The 18,508-nt window shown below is 48.6% G+C and overlaps 1 protein-coding gene across 1 annotated transcript; it reads left to right on the top strand.

Annotated features, from left to right (window-relative positions):
• Window positions 1-204: 204 nt before the first annotated feature.
• Window positions 205-17,567, top strand: LOC136304033 (zinc finger protein 300-like). The gene is made up of 5 exons (XM_066207722.1): window positions 205-284; window positions 703-784; window positions 971-1,944; window positions 2,092-9,984; window positions 12,839-17,567. The coding sequence occupies exons 2-4, from the start codon at window positions 730-732 to the stop codon at window positions 2,101-2,103; spliced, it is 1,041 nt and encodes a 346-aa protein (XP_066063819.1). The 5' UTR covers window positions 205-284; window positions 703-729; the 3' UTR covers window positions 2,104-9,984; window positions 12,839-17,567.
• The last annotated feature ends 941 nt before the right edge of the window (window positions 17,568-18,508 follow it).

Below are 18,508 nucleotides of genomic sequence, written 5' to 3'. Positions count from 1 at the left end.
GCATCGCTCCCGGTGCTCTCGGCATCGCTCCCGGTGCCGCGCGGGGCGGGGCCGCTTTGGAACCCCCCCCGGGCAGAGCGCGGCTGCTTTTGGTTGTCGGCACCGCCCGGGCCGGGCTGGGAGCGGAGGAGGAGCGGGAGGAAGAGGAGGGACAGAGGAGGAGGAAGAAGAGGAGGACCGCAAAGAAGAGCAGCAGCAGCAGCAACACCACGCGATTCCCCCACCCGCCCGCTCAGGCCGAAACTCCTTCGGCTGCGGCAGCATCGCACCCCCGGAACTCTCAAGTGAGCGGGGAAAGGGAGCTCCATCGCGGGGGGTGGTCTCCGGGAGCGTTTATTAGCGGGGCAGGGGATGTTTGCATCTTGCAGAACCCCAAAGCGGAGCGCCGGAAATGGTCCTTGAGGGGTCTTGGAGGGTTGCACGTGTCGACCTCCCAGTACCGGCGAGCAGAGGGGCGATATCGGGTTTGGGGATCCCCGGGAGAGCCGGGGGGGAACGCGGGTGCCCTGGAGCGGGGAGAGCGCAGAGGGGCGATCCCCGAGCCGGGGACCCCGGGCAGCTTGGAGGGGTGGGGGAGGGAGCTTGGACATGAGCGGGGTCCGGGCCCGCGAGGCTGAAAGGGGCGCGGACTTCTGCAGCTGCGCTTGGGCAGCGGGACCACCAAAGCCAACGCGCTCAGCCCTTGTTTTCCCCCCAAAACAGGATTTCCCATTCCCAAACCTTGGCCCGATGAAGAAGGGACAGGCTGCGAGGAAGAGGAAGATGGCCCGAGAACCTCAGGCAGGTGAGGAGGAAGTCAGTGCCCCTTTCGTCCTCTCTCCTGCTCCATCTTCCAGCCCAGCCTGGACCCTGGCTGCAGGACAACCCCGCTGCTGACAACGTCCTGCCTGGGCTGGACTGGGGCAATCTCCTTCCTCTTCCCTCTGGCACGTCGGCAAGTCCCATCCTCTCCTTGTCCTGCCTCCCCCAGACACAGAGCTGAGAATGGAGACCAGGGAAGACAAATCCGTGGGGCAAAACCCCATTTTGAGTGCCTGCATGGTGCAGGAATTTAACAGGGAGGAAAAGCACCAGAGATCCCACACAAGGAGGAGCTGGAAATGCAGGTCAGAAGAATCTGAGGAGGAAAGACCCACTCTGGACCAGAACTCAGAGCTGGGGGTCCATGAGCAGGTTCATGAGATGGATAAGCCCCACAAGTGCTCAAAATGTGAGAAGAGGTTCAGCAAAAAATCCAACCTGATCTGCCACTGGAGAATCCACACGGGAGAACGGCCCTACGAGTGTGGGGAGTGTGGGAAGAGCTTCAGGTCAAACACTGAACTGATCATCCACCAGAGGAGCCACGTGGGGGAACGGTCCTATGATTGTGACCAATGCAGGGAGAGGTTTCAGACCAGCTCCCATCTCCTCCTGCACCAGCGGATTCACACGGATGAGAGGCCCTTCCACTGCCCTGACTGCGGGATGGGCTTCAAGCACAACTCTGCCCTCATCATCCACCAGCTCATCCACACTGGGGAGAGGCCCTACGAGTGTCCTGACTGTGGGAAGAGCTTCTCACAGAGCTCAACGCTGATTGCCCACCAGAGGAGCCACACAGGGGAACGGCCCTATGAGTGTGGGGAGTGTGGGCAGAGCTTCAGCCGGAGCTCCACCCTGACTGCCCACCAGAGGAGACACACTGGGGAGGGTCTCTACGAGTGTGGGAAGAGCTTCAGCAGGAGCTACCACCTGATCCGCCACCAGGTGAGTCACAAAGGGGGACGGCTCTACAAGTGTGGGGAGTGTGGGAAGAGCTTTATCCACAACTCCAACCCGATTGTCTACCAGAGAATCCACAGAGGAAAACGGCCCTTTGAGTGTGGGGAGTGTGGGAAGAGCTTCAGCCAGAGCTCCCACCTGAAATTCAAAATGATGACATCAGCTGTCTTGATCAGCTCAGTGGGTTACACTGTCCTAAAAGGCAATCAGGTTGGAGAAGCAGGACTCTCCCCCTCATGAAGCCACGCTGCCTGTGACCAAGGACTGCATTGTCCTCCATATATTTTTCAATGCCTGCCTGAATGATCTTCTCCATCATTTTACCAGGCACTGAAGTGAGACTGACAGGCCTGTAGTGTCCTGGGTCATCCTTCTTGACCTTTTGGAAAACTGTTAGCCAGCATCCAGTCAGGATGGACTTCTCCAGTTTCCCAAAACTGTTCATAAATCATCAGCCGTTCTTTGAGTATTCTTGGATGAAGAGAATTAACCTGGGTAAGAGGTGAAGCTGTGCGGCTTCTTATGGCAATTAGATTTTTCACACCAAATGTGGATACAAATTGTATCCACATTTAGTTCACGTGGATACAGTGCTGTTGGTCATGGGCACTGGCAGCTACCCATAAAGAACTGGCCAAAGATATTCAAGTCACTGCTCCAGTAGTGGATAAATCCAAGAAAACTGGTCAACTGGTCACCAGTGTGTGGTGCTTAAGATTAATTGGCTTGTTTGCTGAAAGAGATTTAATTCCTTCTCCCCTGGGGCAGTCCTGTAGCACCCAGGCAGAGAAATGGCTTTGTTTGGTTGGATGGAACTGGGCTTGGGTAAATAATTGAACCACTTTCAAAGGTCTTAGTGTGCTTTCACCTAGGGCTTGTGCATGGCTTAGTGCGGACACAACCTCCACATTCAGGCTGGGAATACTTACAGGGTCTCCCACCTCTTAATTTAACTGATCCTGAAATAACTTGGATATCTCAGTCACTGTGTATGGCACTGTTTGGTAGCAGTGTGTCCACCTTGACCATCATCTCTGGGTTCAGTTTGGTTTAGGGCTATAGACTCTCCATCCTTTCATTCTCTCGCTAAGATTCCCTTCTCATCTCCATCACCAAGCTCTGCCTGAAGCCTCCTCATACGATTGGAGCTTCGTGGTGAGCTGTGGTAGCATGGAGATGGATGGTTGTTGCTGCTACCTCTCCCAGAAAAGCATCTTTTCTCTAGAAGCCGCTTGGGTGGGCTCACAGCAGTCACTCAAGTCCACACACGCACACACCCCCATAGCTCGCCCAGCGAACTAAGACCGGAAGGGTCTCCTGTATAATATTCCAGTGAGGTTAATTTTTCAAACTCAGGCTGAAGGTTCCATGGACAGAAAAACCCAGATCAAAGGAATATCCAGGATTAAGTATGGGGGTCAGGAGCCAATGGTCTGAACACAGGGGCAGTACGAGGGCAAGGCAAAGAGCAATGACCTATAGGGGACATAAGGGCAGACCATCAGCGAAACCACAACCAACTGGGAAACAGGGAAAGGACAAACCTTCTCCAAGTTGGGACATATATGAGCAATAGAGGTGGGCAAGGCCCACGGGCCAATGGGAAAAACAAAACTGAGGTAGATTAACAGAATGCTGCAGAGCACCCTGGGGGAAGCCTCTTTGCTCACCCTAAGCTATGAGGCATCCTTGAAGCCTGTGGTAGATTTTTCTAAGGCATTGGCCTAGGAGTTTCCCTCAGAGGATCGAGGGCCTCCACACTCCCTCTCATCTCCATCACCAAGCTCTGCCTGAAGCCTCCTCACACGATCGCACTTGGTGAGCAGCCCCTCTGCCTGCAGCTTCTTTTCCTTCTGCTGACCCTGCTCAACAACGCCGCCTTTCCCAAAGCCTGCTCTCCCTCTCCAGGGGATTTCAACCCCCTGGACAACAGACAGCCCTCTGTATATGGCACCAGGACTTAGGAGGATCATTTACCCTTAGGAAAAGCCCTGGCTCCCAGGATTCAGGCACTTCCTCTTCTGCGACTTCTTTCTGCTCCCCAGCACCTGCTGCCCACACTTGCGCTGTCTCTGCCTGCCCTTCCACAGCCTCTCCCTTTTCCTTAGGTGCCTCTTCTTTTTTTTCCACTGCCTGCTCTCCTGCCTCTCCCTTCTCTTCCACAGCCACTTCTCCAGCTTTGTCTCCTTGTCCCACACTTGTCTTTTTCTCCTTCTCCTCATCCTCCTCACCCTACTGATTTCCTGTCCTGACTTAGTCACTCTCTTGGTTTCTAAAGGTTTCCATGCCTGATCTGACCTCTTCCTTTCACCCGCTAATTCTTCCTGCACTTTCCCAACTCTTCCTTATCTCAACCACTGCCCGCCCATGTCCTTGTGCTCACCCCTTGTGCCGCCTCCTCATCCCTGTCCATGTACCCAACGTGTCTCCCAATGCATTCTCCCACTCTGCAGCCTTATGGAGCCCAAAGTGCATTTGTCTGCTAAGGTCCCTTCCATAATCAGCAGAGATTCCAAATTTGCTCTCTAATTTTGCTTTCCATCTGAATGCTTTTGGAAGGAGTTCACCGAATTTTGTGGAAAATTCTCTCTCATCTTGCTCTCCATCTAAATGTTTTAGCAAGGACTCACAAATCCTTTTATCCTTTTGAGCTGCCATTGATGGCTTAGGATTTTCGCTTCTGTATTTTTTCCTGTATTTGTAATCCTGCAATTCTTTAGTGTATGACTCTAAACTCCATACAGAGTGTTCACTACTGCTTTCCCCTTTTGGTCAGACAAAACAATTCCTCCCCAGGACAGGGAATCAAGGACACCTTATTGTCTCAGGCCCAAGAAATATAAACAGAAGTGAGTTGAGGGGGAACAAACTTGGGTTAAATGACTTCATTACCTGAAGCTGTAGTTGGAAGATTAACCATCAATATGCAAATGGACCAAACTTATAAAAGTATGAAAAGCCGTGACCTGTTGTCCATTTTTGGGTGTAGCTCCTGGGGGTGCTTTCTCTGCCTGAAATGTACCTGAAGGCCCTTCAATAAATACAACTGCTGTTTATTCCCTTAATTTTATCTGGCCTGTTTTTAGGTAGTCCCAAGAAGGCATCAGGCCAAAGCCCTCTCTTTTCCCTTCTCTCTCTCACCTTTCCTATCGTGCCCTGAATCATCATCTCCCACCACCCCAATCTTGCTTTGGGGGTCCCACTCCCCTCCCACTTCTTTTGGAGTTCCCACCCCACTTTTCCTCCCTCTCCCGCACATTTCCCATGGGCTCCCCCTTCCCGTGCTCCCCGCTCACCCAAGTTCCCTTGGCTCCAAGCTGGGGGGCTCCAAGCACCACCAGTGTGGCCCCAGCTGCCCCCACAGGCCCCATCTGCAGCTCTGGGCAGGTGCTGACACACCAAAAGCAGCTGTCCAGTGCCATGGGAGGCTCCAAGATCATCCAGTGCTGCATGATGCTATCAGAAGAAATGACCTGACAGAGCAGGTGAGAGTTTCTAGAGTTTAAAGTCAACAAATCTCCTCTTCCCAATCAATTTCTGATGTTAGTCTCTGTCCACATGGATGTTTCTGCCCCTGTGTTCAGCCAGGTGCCTACGGGAAACCAGAAGGACATGGAGAGAACCAGCCAGGTGTCTTCCCAACATGGATCAGCAGGAATGTGGGTCACCAGGGCTCTGCCTAATGGGGGTCTGTCGTTCTGCTCCTATTGGTCTCCAAAGCCCCGGGTAGCAGCAAAGAGCTGAACAGCGAGTGTGGGGAACGGCAGGGCACAAACGGTGCCAATGCTGAACCTTTAGGGCTTTCAGCCCTACGCCGTGTGAAGGAGTCAACGACAAGGACCCAGGCAAGGGAGACGAGGGAGGCTCTCTCCGTGAGGTTCCGACAGGTTTACTGGAGTCAAAGGGGTCAGGGAGAGAAGAGCAACTGGCACTGCTGCGTAGCAGCCTTTAAACAGGGGGTGGTACATTGGGTGGAATAAAGCAACAGCCAACGGGTATCCAGCGGGCGGGGAAATCAATGGGAGGTACAAGGAACAACAACCAGTGGGGTACATAAAGGGGAGGATACAAAGCTCAGGCACCAACCAGGTGCTGTGGAACACAGAACATTCTAGGTAAAGGGGAAGGGCTGATCTTTGATGGATAGGCAGGGGGTTGGCACGACTGAGGATTGGCATAGAAGGGTCAGGAACAAAGGGCAGGGACAACTTGATGGGCAGGAGGGGTGGTGGGAACATTATGGGCAAGACCAGCTGTGAGGGAAAACGGAGGGGAGTCAGGGGTACACCGCAACAGGGGTCCTCTGATGGGGGATGGAGTTGGAGCAGCGGACAAAACTCTTCTTGCAGTCAGGGCCATCACAGGGCTTCTCTTACCAGTGGCTCCGTTGGTATCTGAGGAAGTGAGAGCTCCTGGAGAAGCTCTTCCCACACTCAGGACACTCAAAGGGCTGCTCCTGGGTGTGGATGTGCCGGTGGGTGAGGAGGCTGAAGTTGTGGGTGAAGCCCTTCCCGCGGTCCGGGCAGCGGAAGGGCCTCTCCCCTGTGTGTGTGCGCTGGTGCTTGAGGAGATCTGGACTGCTCCAAGCCTTTTTCCCACACTCAGAACACTCGTAGGGCTGTTCCCCAGTGGGGATCTTCAGGTGGGAGGTCAGATTGGACCTAATGCTGAACCCCTCCCACATTCCAAGCATATTTAGGGCTGTTCCCCGTTGTGCACGCAATGGTGGGTGATGCGTCCGGAGCTGTCTCTGAAGCTCTTCCCACACTCCCCACAGTTTTAGGGCCATTCCCCAGGGTGGATCTTCTGGTGCCAGAGCAGGTGGGAATTGTCGCTGAAGCTCTTCCCACATTCTCAGCACTTATAGGGCTGTTTCCCCGTGGGCACCCGCTGGTGGTAGAGGAGGTGGGCACCATGCCTGTACCTCTTCCTGTTGCTAGAGGACACGAAATGAATGACACGCACGCAGTTAGCAGTCAGGGCAGGAAAAGAGGGCAGTTTATTTGAGACTTCAATTTATATAGATTCTGGACAATGACCAGGGATTGGAGGATGAGGTTGTCACCTCTCCAACCACACAGGTCAAACTAGAAGTCTATCACTTATCCCACTTCAAGAGAGGAATGGTAAATATGAAGGACAGTTTACATTTCATCACTTTTGTTTACCTGAAATCTGTGAGAAGCTCCACCACAAAAATGCAAACATCAGAAGGCTGAAAAAGATCAGAGCAACATCTTCCCACACTCCACACACTGGTAGGGCGGTTCCCCCCCATGACTCCTCTGGTGGGCAACCAGGTTGCAGCTGTGGCTGAAGCTCTTCCCACAATTCGAGCATTTGTGGGGCGTCTCCCCATCCTGAAGCTGCTCAGAGACCCCCTGCTCTCAGCTCCGGTGGCCTCCCTGTCCCAGTGTGGATCTTTCCTCCTGGAACCCCTAGGATGTGTTTGCAGCCACTCCTCGTGTGAGATCTCCAGGACTTTTCCTCCCCATTGGATTCATGCACCCTGCAGCTGCTCAAAACAGCCTCTTCCATGAGGTTCTGCTCCAGGGATTTGTCCTCCCTGGTCTCCATCCTCAGCCCCTTGTCTGGGGGACGAAGAACAAGGAGAGGATGGGATCTGCCTTTGTGCCACGGGGAAGGGGAAAGGCATCCCCCAGTGCATCCCTGGCAGGACGGCGTTGGCAGCGGGGTTGTCCTGCAGCCAAGGGCCAGGCTGGGCTGGGAGATAGAGCAGGAGAGAGGAGGAAAGGGGCACTGACGTCCTCCTCACCTGCCTGGGGCTCCCGGCCAGTCTTCCCCTTCTTTGCAGCCTCCTCCTCCAGCTGGCCAAACTTTGGGAAATGGAATTCCTGTTTTGCGGGAAAAACAAGGAGTGAGCGTGTTCACTTGGGTGTTCCTCCTGCCCAAGTCCATCTCTAAAGGTAACCAGGTGTCTGGTGCCCATAAAAACCTCCAGACCACCAAGATCCAGCCACCCTCAAAAACACCCAAACCACCAAGATTCAGCATCCACCCAGGAATTCCCTGTCTCTGGTCTCTCCGCTTCGGGGTTCAGAGCGTCCCTCCTGTCTGGGCTTCTGCAGCTCCAGTGTGTATTGGAATTCCCTCTCTCTGGGCTGCTGGGGCTCCTGGGAATCCCAGAGGTTCCCCTTCTCTGGGCTCCCCAGCTGGCTGTCAGAGGGGCTCCGGGGGTACCACCTGTCTGGGGCCCCCGTTACAGGGCCCCGGGGTATCCCTGCGTCTCCCTTGTCCATGCTCCCAACATCTCCAGGCTGCCGGGGTTCCCCCTAGCCGGGCTCCACGTTCCAGGATCCCGGGGGTCCCCCTTATCGGCACGTCCGTCCCCGCAGGCTGCAGAGGCTCCCCCAGCTCCAGTACCGCCCTTCTCCGCTCTCCCAACCCCCAGCCCTGTCGGTACCGGGCCATCGCACCGTGGCTCCGGGCTGACGATGCAGCGCCTGACCCGGGCAGCCCCAGCCCCACCGCGGGAGGGTCCCACGCATCCCCCGGCCCAGCGCCGGGGCTCTGCTGGCAGCCAGCATCGGGGGACCCACCTTGTGAAAAATGAAGTTCACTTTCTTAGAAGAATTTAAAAGTTTAATAAAAAATAAAAAGATAGACAATTAGGAGACAGAAAGTGTTATAAATCTATATTATAGGGTTGGCTTTCCGCAAGATGTGTGTTATATGAGTAATAATGTTGTGGTAAGGATATAAGTTTTTCTTTTATTTCTACTATTAGTAAAGAGAACTAAGCATATTTGTATTAGCTGATATAGTATGCTTAAACTGTCTGTTTGGCCAGGATAACATCCAGTGAGCATGTAAAGAGGACTCTGCTATTGAATTATTAAAAAAATATGAATATCGCCCTAATGCCGATATCCAACTATGACGGACAAAAGACTCTCCAGCAGTTTAGAGTTAGAAAGTGTATGTTTAATTACGACGCCGGGCAGCGTGCGGGATAGCTCCCAAACACACACGCACCTACAGAAGATCACAGGGTCTTTTTATGTACAGAAGGATTGAATACCCAAAACACAAATGTATATTCATGACTTTAGTACATCCCATTCCCCACTTCGTATGGTAATTAGCCAAAAGCTATTAAGCATGCGTGGTTTGTTCTTTGAAATGGGTCGGTGGTCTTTTTTATGGGGCAGGGTCTCAAAATGATGAAGTGAGTGAGTCTTCTTCGCCTTGACTTTTTAACCTTTTAGTGTTGTGTGACAACTGAATCCTGTTTTCCCAGGAGTATTTGATTTATGAATTCCTTGTCCGTCTTGAAGCCTATTGATTAGTCAGAATGCACAAACATAAGTTGACAGGCCCCATGATTTATCAGTTCCTTGAATCCGGCTTCTGCTTATCAAAAGGGAAGTCTATCTGTCTTACTTCAGCAATATCTGATTTAACTAAAATCTTTAATTCTTCAAAATTAATGTTTCACTATTTCCTTAAACTGTCTGTTTGGCCGGGATAACATCCAGTGAACATGTAAAGAGGACTCTGCTATTTGCTTAAACTGTCTGTTTGGTCGAGACAACATTCAGTGAACATGCAAAAAGGGACTCTGCTATTGATAAAACAACTATCAGCATCTACCATCTGAAGAAAGCACGGACCAAGGCCCAAACTGGAGGTGATAACGAAGACACGGGCAAGAAACACGCATGCTCTAAAAAGGCGGACCCAAGGACGGGCCATGCAGAACAGTTCCTGGAATATGGAAACTAGTTTATGGAAAAATATGAATATTCAACAGACTGATGCAATAGAATAGAAAGGGTATTTAAAGTATGACTTTGATATAGCAGGGTGTGGATTTGGCTGAGTGCCAAGTCACTCGGCCGGCCGTATTTTGCTTTTTTAATCTCCCTTGTCTTATAACTTTATTAAATTTATTTTTAAATTTTACATAGAAAGTGAACCTCGTTTTTCACATTTTGGGGGCTCTTGCCGGGATATACCTCGTCCCTGAAACCCCAGGAAATCCAGAGCAAGGGAGGCGCCCTGCCTGTTTTTTTTTTGGCGGCCCAAAACTTTGTTTTTCCAGGTGAAAATCGGGGATTTGCAGGTAAACACCTCAAGAGACAAGCAGGGAGACAGAAAAAGCAAAGTGAGGAAAAGGGAAAAGGCTCCCTAAAACTGCCGTATTTTTTTGCTCCGTAAAAACCTCGTGCACGAAGAACCTAAGAAAGAAAAAGGATTGTAAGTACTTTTTAGGGGAGGGGGTTAAAGGGGGGGGGGGTCTGTGCGGTGTGTGAATGAGACACTGGCTGGGTACCCCAGACTGGTGAGGCGAGTGTTGTAGCTTCTTAAGCTGCGGTTCCATTCTCTTGCGAGGGAGTTGGCCAGTACGGAGGTGAAGCGAAAGATAAAAAGGAATGCAAGTGACCCCCCCCCCCCCCCGGGTGGTTGGGATGGGGTCCCAGGGGAAGAAGGGGTTGTAAAAAACCCCGAGTGGCTGGGACAGTCCTGGGGAGGGGTTGGACCCCTCAGAGGAAGGGAGCCGACAGCTTTTCCTAGTACAATCCACTGGGAAAGCGGGATACTGGGTGGGGAAAAGGTTTGAACCCCCTGGTCTGGGACGGGGTCCCAGAGAAAGGGGTTAGACCCCTTAGAAGAATGATTGGGACGGGGTCCCAAATAAGGGGGTGGACCCCTTAAAAGAAGGGAGGAAAGGTTTTCCTGACACAAACCACTGGGAAAACGGGATAATGTTGCTAAGTTAAAAGTCAAATAAAGGATCCGATAACACCTAGACTTGCTGTTGAGTTAAAAGTTATGTAGAAGCATGAGAACATCAAGAGAGTGGTCAAATATATGAATCTCTTTTTGCCAAATTGAGGAAAATACACAAAAAGCTAGGAGTGCAAGGTTCAAGATACCTGGGGGGTTTTTTGGGGTTTTAAAAAAAAAAAAAAAAAAAAAAAAAAGGCTGCCAGGTTGAGAGACACTAGAAGCTTTAAAGTGTGATAATCCAAGATCATTTGGAGAAGAGTGAGTTAAACACCTATAGGATTGTCTTTTTATGTTGTCTTTGCGGAAGTGGAAATAAGCAGTTGAGAAGAAGGTGTGCTTGTTGTGGAATTTATTTGTGCTAGAGAAGTGAATTGTTGAAGTGTAAAAGAGTTAAAATGTCTGAATGGCAAGGAGAAGGGAACTGCAGGCCAGAGAGGAGTTCTGAGAAGTTGTGTTCGCAGAGGGAGAGGATTGTGGCGGAGTTAGCGAGGAGTTCAGGTTCAGGACAGTTGTTTGTGGTGACAGAAGCGCTGGAAGCGGAGGGGGGGGGGAAGGAGGGGGAGGGAGATTGGAATCTCTTTGAAGTGCTGGCCCCTGTGCAGCCGCCTGTCCCCTCCGCCCGGTCATTCGTGGCTCCGCTGGCGCCTGTCGCAGCGTTCACCGAACCACCTCTAGTGTCTCCCTCGGGGTTCCCGCTCCCCATCCCCGCGCCGCCGCCTGCCCGAGCGCTGCCCGCGGCCGCGCTGCGCTCCGTCTCTGCGGCCGCACCGCCGCCTGCGCTCCCGTTCACCTCGGCCCCCGCGCCAGCCCTGACCTCACTGGAGGCTCGGTCCCACCCGGCCTCAGCCACCCTACCCACAACTAATCCGCCTATCATGCCGGGGGTCCCGTTGGCTCCGACCACTCCACCCCCATCACTTTCCCTGCAATCCCGCTTGTTTATGTCACAGCCGAGGGGGCTCACACTCCCTTATTCCTACAAGACTCAGCTTGGAGTGCTGGTTTCCTCCTCTCTGCCTTAGAAGAATTAATCCATGAAACAAATTCTGTTCTCATATCTGCTATAAATGACCTTCTTTTTGACACAGGAAGCCTAGTTAGAGTCCAAAACTGTCTCGATTTGAATTTTGAAGACCGAAAGGAGGGAGAAAACCAAACTCTGACAGAGTTATATCCAAGAGAAGAACAAAGAGTTCGGTTTTCAAGAGATGAATGTTTTATAAAACCTTTAGTAACTTTAAAATTAGGTCCTAAAGAGGAAATATTCCTATTTTTGGTTGATCTTAAAACAGAGTATCATGAAAAACCCAATAAGATGTAAAATAAGTAAAAAAATCTCAAAATTGGTGACAGTAGAAGAAAAGAAGTTTGAAGTCCCTATCATAGAAAATGTAGTAATTAAAAGAAATACCAACATATGAATAGGAAATATATTATTAATGCCTGAACTGGGTCTCAATGTGTTGGGAAAAGATCTAGAAATATTATTAGGAATGAGGGTTATACCAGAAGAATAATAAATGTTTGGCAAGAATAAAATCTTCTAAGAAAAAGAGAGAAAATGTGTTGATGAGTTGTAAGAAAATCTTGCAATGAAAAGAATGTGCCTTTAAAAAGTGAAACGTTTACTAATTGGAGATAATACATACTTGGGAAAAAAAAAATAAGAGAAAAGAGGGCTGCTAAAAAAAAGGGGGGGTGATTAATGCAGTTTTATAAATTAATGGAAGTTTATATTAAAAGGTTTTTTTTGTTTTTGGGAACTTAGAAGTTTTGGGTTTTTTTGAGGCTTTTACAAATATTTTAGCAGGTTTTTTTTTTTGGTGGTTAGAAGTCTTGAAGGTTGTTTACAAGTTCTTAGGAGCATTAGAATTGTCTAAAAAGTAACTGTGAGATAAAGGGAAAGCGGGGGAAGTGACCTTGAAAATGAGAAGGAATAGTTTTGATGGAACAAGAGATTAGGGTCAGAAGGGTGGTGAGAGTTCTGGTGTTTGATAGGAAATATCTAGAAGTTTAAGGAATGTAGTGAGGAAAAAGAAGAAAAGATTATAGATGAGATTGAAATTTTTGTTGTTATTGAGAATTTTTCTAACAAAATTAATACGCAAATGCCGTGAATAAAATGTGTGTGAAAGTCTGAAAGTAACATCCTAAGAAGTAATGTTTGAATTATGAAATTGTTGTTTATGAAGTAAATAAAGACGAATGTTAAAAAGGTATATTTTTACAGCTGAGAGGAAAAAAAAAATATATATATATATATATATCGAGAGAGAGAGAAGATGGTTCTTTAACCCCACAGCAAAAAGATGCATTTCAGGTATCCAGATGACTAAAGTGCAGGTCTTGAATCAACGCCAGCAGGATCAACGGACCCATGGAAAACCCAAAGGAATGGACTGTAACATCTAAAGCAGGTGATACCAAACAGACTCTTAAACAAGGACTGGGAGGTAATGAACTGGGGAAAACCTAAATGACCCAAGAAACATACAAAGAATCACACCTAATTGGGAGATAAGGCCAAGCTTATATCAGTGGTTTCAAGTTCAGCCTTGAAGAATTCCGAAACACCTCCATTATTCCCCCTGGGGAGGGATATTTCCACTTCAAACAAGAGGATCAGGACTGTTTTGGTCAGAGGATTCTCATATTCTCGCCCTAGCTTGTGACTTGTGCACAGGAGTTACCACCCCCATCAAAATTATACTATACACCCTGTTTGATTCATCCTAATACTAGACATGTTAGCTGAGTTTAATGTAAATGTTAAATTGCAGAAAATTGGTATTGTAGTTTGTAGGGGCTGGTGGGGACGGCAGAGATCAGAGAGCTCTGCAAGCCTGAAACACTTATAGGGATATGGGGTTTTGTTGCAAGGGTCGTGGATTGAAGGGGGTCTGCCTTCAGCCTTGGCTGGGGGGGGGGGGCTGGAGAGAGAGAGAGAAATGAGGTGGAAGTAAAAGGGATGAGAGCAAGGGGTAAGAAGCGAAAAGGGCCAAAAAGGGCTAAAAGAAGGGCTGAGGACCCCGTTGCAATGCATTATATTATATCTTCTTTAGTGAGTGTTCTACATTGCATTGGCCAACTGGCGCAGAATACAGGGCCTGCAGGCTTTGCATGCAGCCTGTGAGAGCTACTATTTTACCATATCATTCTGTATTCTGGACTCTGGAGACTACTTTCTTATCTAACTTTTCCCTGATGCCTTGTTGGGGCTACTTTCTAGAGCTCATTTTCATCTGTTATCACCCAACCCATCGCCAACTAATCGCTGTCTTCCTGCATGCCATGCCTGCATCTCAAAGCTAGCTTTCATTTCTATATCCCTCACAAGTTTTATATTTTCAGGGTTTCTTGTCTGACAATCATGTTTGTGGACTTTCCCTGTCTCACCTTTCCCAACAGTAGTTCACATTGTATGAAGTCTTGAGTGACAAGTCTATTCCCCACCCCAGCAGAACTAAGAACAAGCTGAACTAATAACTTTGCTTTGGGTGTGGGAATTACTAGTGCCTGTTGAGTGGGAAAATACCTGAGGAACAGTGGGAAATTACAGTTAAGAAGTGTCAAAGGCAATTTGGCTGGAAATTAACAAAACAAAACAAAAAAAAGGAAGTGGCAAGGAAATAGAGGGCAAAACTGGGTTGGCCGCTGTACTTGCCACCAAGAAGATCATATACTCCTGCTGTGGGTAGCAACCCCATAGGCATGGAAGGTGGAGGTACAAGCCATACCAGACCTCTGTTATTCCTTTTTCTGTCACTCATTTTTTGGCTTTTTCCTTATGGGATATCGGCAAGGTCATGCCACAGATGCTATCAAAAGTTGTATATGTAAAGACACCAAGGTTCCTTTCTTATTGCACATACCCATATCAAGAGTCACTGTTATAACCCATCCAAATTAGATCATTGTATTCAAAATGGAAAGAATATTGGATTGCAGAAAACTTGGGGACCAGTGGTGACAGGTTGGAAAGTAAGTGTCCAAAAGGGGAAAGATGGATTTGTTTCACATATGCTGTTGTGAGCACCATCCAAGATTTAGTAAAAGAGCAACTGGTGAACAAAAAGGCAAAGCTAGCACAGCAATCAAACCCTGTACAAATTTCACTCCAAGATTTGTATACAAAACTGGACCAGCAATTAGAAAAAGAAATAGATATCTCGAGACTAGGGATAAATCTGTTTGTGGAATTGGGGGAAAGAATAAGTAAGGAGCTTAACATAACCAGCTGTTGGGTCTGTGGAGGGGCTTTGATGTCGGAGGAATGGCCATGGAAAGGCAGTAGCTTAGGCCCAGTTGAACTCTTTAAGTGGAATCAGACAAATATAAAAGTGGAAAACCGACTGGAAGGGTGGATTTTAAGCTCAACAGCAATGGGGGAAGAATGGCACACTTGAAAAGATTTTCTTAATGAAGTAGGAAACACTCCCTGTAAAAGATATAAGGTAAGCAATGGAACTTTTACATGGTGGATCCCAGAGGAACCAACTTGGTATTGGGCTCAAAAGAAAATGAAAAAGGGAAATTGTAAACACTAAATGGTTTTTTTTGGATATGTGAAAAGAGGGCATACCCAAGGCTCCCCTCTTGTCAGGTTAGGTCTCCTCACCCGAGCTTAAAGATGTTAAAAGTCCTTTTTCCCTCTGAAAGCCCTGAGCCAGGTCGCAAGAAAGAAGCGGAGTCCTCAAGGTCTTGTTCTCTTGATATTTCATGTTGTTTATTGTTTCATATCTTAAAATGTTCTCCGTGCCTAGCCGAAATCTGAACAGCAGCTAGGACACGAGGCGACTCCTCCCACAGTGGGACGTTGCAGTCCCTTTATACAGAAAGTTATGTATCACCTGTTTACACTTATATTCCAATACCTATCACCTATACTAAAATGGTCAACTTTACTCTAATCCAATCTCCTTAAACCACTTTGTGCCACCGTCACCAAAAGATGGAGGCCAGGGGAGAAGAAGGAAGAACTAAGGGCAACACCCTAAATCCTCCATCTTGTCCCCCATGTACCTATATTCTAAAAACTCAAAACTACATCATTTCTCATCCCATACCAAACTAAACTACTTTTTTTCACATCTTTGTGGTTTGTAATTCTTCCCTCAGTGTTGGAAGCCGTTCCCATGGACTGAAGTCAAAGGCAGTGTCCACCTGGGCTCCGTGCCAGGATCTCCAACCTCCCTGCACAGCTCCAAAACCCCCCCTGTACAGATTCCAAACCCCCTGTACAGATCTCAAACCCTCTTGCTCAGGTCTGTGGCCTCCCAGGGCATCCAGAGGAATGCCCTGGACTCCGACACCCTCTAGGTGGAAAGGGAGTTGCACTTTGGGAATCATACAGCCAGGGTTCTTTCTTTTGCCAGGACCAAAGGGAGATCAATTAGGGATACCAGTTTATGAGGACTTGAAAAGAAATAAGAGAGATGTGATTGGAGGATTCCAAAAATGGGGGAATGATGAATGGCCCCCTGAACGCATACTGGAAACATATGGGCCAGCCACCTGGGCACAGGATCGGAGTTGGGGATATTGGACCCAAATTTATATGCTGAACCGCATCATAAGACTCCAGGCTGTTGTAAAAATAATAACAAACAAAACTGGTCAGGTGTTGGAATTAATATCGAGTGAACATCGCCAAACAAGGGCTGCAGTGTGTCAAAATAGGTTGGCTTTAGATTATTTACTAACTAAAGAAGGGGATGTTTGTGGAAAATCTAATACATCAGATTGTTGTTTGAAAATAGATGACAATGGAGGTGCTGTTCTGGATATAATCAATGATGTCAAGAAAAAAGCTCACGTACCCATCTAAAAGTGGGAATCAATGCTAAAAGCAGCTGGTGGGATAATTTACTGGGAATAGAATGGTGGAAAAAACTAGGATTTTTCCTCTTATGTGCTACTGCTGGCCTAATATTTCTTCCTTCTTTAATCCCCTGTTTTATTCGGCTGATCACAAATGTAGTTCAAGGCATGCAAGTAGTAGCAATGCCAACAGACCCAAAATTGACTACATCCGGAACGGCACAAAAGATCATGGTGCTAAAGAAGCGAAATAATGTAAAAGACCCCTTTGAAGAAGCAAAATTGATCTGTGAAAAAAATGAACAAATAAGGGAGGCTAGAAAACAAGAAATATGGCTCAAGCCAAATGAATTAGAAAGAGGGGGGAATTGTTATAAATCTATATTATAGGGTTGGCTTTCTGCAAGATGTGTGTTATATGAGTAATAATGTTGTGGTAAGGATATAAGTTTTTCTTTTATTTCTACTATTAGTAAAGAGAACTAAGCATATTGGTATTAGCTGATATAGTATGCTTAAACTGTCTGTTTGGTCGAGACAACATCCAGTGAACATGCAAAAAGGGACTCTGCTATTGATAAAACAACTATCAAGCATCTACCATCTGAAGAAAGCACGGACCAAGGCCCAAACTGGAGGTGATAACGAAGACACGGGCAAGAAACACGCATGCTCTAAAAAGGCGGACCCAAGGACGGGCCATGCAGAACAGTTCCTGGAATATGGAAACTAGTTTATGGAAAAATATGAATATTCAACAGACTGATGCAATAGAATAGAAAGGGTATTTAAAGTATGACTTTGATATAGCAGGGTGTGGATTTGGCTGAGTGCCAAGTCACCCGGCCGGCTGTATTTTGCTTTTTTAATCTCCCTTGTCTTATAACTTTATTAAATTTATTTTTAAATTTTACATAGAAAGTGAACCTCGTTTTTCATAGAAAGAAAGCAAAAGATTAAACGGCCGGGTGACTTGGCATTCAGTCAAATGCACACCTGCTACCGAAAAGGCTTACTTCTTGAAAATATCAGCCTGTTGCATATTCATAAAATCACATGCATGATTCAAACATTCCTTCTGAATGTGACTTTCTTTCTTCAGTTTCAATTACCCACTCCCCCCCCCCAACCCCCCCCCCAACCCCCCCCAACCATTTTATCTTGTAGACCCATCTGCAAATGGCTCCATTCTGTCTGGTAGCATTGGTTCAATAAATTCCTCTCTTGGAGTTTTTGTCGTCTTCATCTGGATAAGATACTGATTACAGAAGTCTCCTGAAGCTTTGGTCAGTAGTCTTCATCTGCATAAGAGAAGTCAGGAATGCCAGGGATTCTCTCCATCCTTCTGGCTTAGCCGCTTTAGATGCCACAAAAACAGTCCATTACTTTAATATCATGTTATAGACTAAGAAATATATGTATTCATCACACTACTTATTTCTAAGTTTCATTAACAGCAGAAGTAAAAAATACAGCAAAACCTACCCATACTACACATCTAGCATTTAGTATCCGCGAAAATCCAACTTTGCAATATGCATTTATAAAAGCATGTAGCAGCATTTTGCCGTCTCGGAGCCGCCGAGCGCCGAGCGGGCGGCCGGCCCTTGGCCGGAGCAGAGAGCTCTGCCCGGGGGCTCCCGGGGAAAGGCGGCGGCAGGCGCTCGGCAGCGGCCCCAGCCCGCCCAGCCCGCGGCAATTCCCCCGCATCGGGACAAAATCCTGCCCCAGAGGAGGCACTTGCAACGCCCGCCTGCGGCCCCTCCCGGCCCCGAAGATCCCGGCAGCGGCCCCGCTGTCGCAGGGGGGGCTTTGCAGCAGGGACGCTCTGCGGGCCCCCCGGGCTGTGCCCCCTCCCAGGCCGTGCCCGCCCCGGTGCTGATGCTCGGCCCGGCCTCTCTCGCTCTTCCCGGCTCCCGCACAGTCCCGGGCTGACCGGGCACCGACCGCCCGGCGCCGCAGGGCCCCGAGCCCCTGCTCAGCAAAGGGGCAGTGGCCATCGCCGGCCCCTGGCCGGGGGCTCCGGACATTCCCCATCCCCGGCACAACCCACAGCTCCCACCGCAGCTCCCCCGAGCCGGCACTGCGGCTTCTGCAACGAGACAGAAGATTCAGTTCATGGAATCTTTGTTAGCTCTGCTTAGATGTGCAAAACCGGCTGCTGCTGACA

The sequence above is a fragment of the Chamaea fasciata genome, unplaced genomic scaffold (genome assembly GCF_029207755.1).
Source record: "Chamaea fasciata isolate MVZ Bird 193981 ecotype frontalis unplaced genomic scaffold, bChaFas1.0.hap1 SCAF_46, whole genome shotgun sequence".
NCBI classification, from domain to species: Eukaryota; Metazoa; Chordata; class Aves; order Passeriformes; family Sylviidae; genus Chamaea; species Chamaea fasciata.
This window is presented reverse-complemented; position numbering and strand designations above follow the sequence as displayed.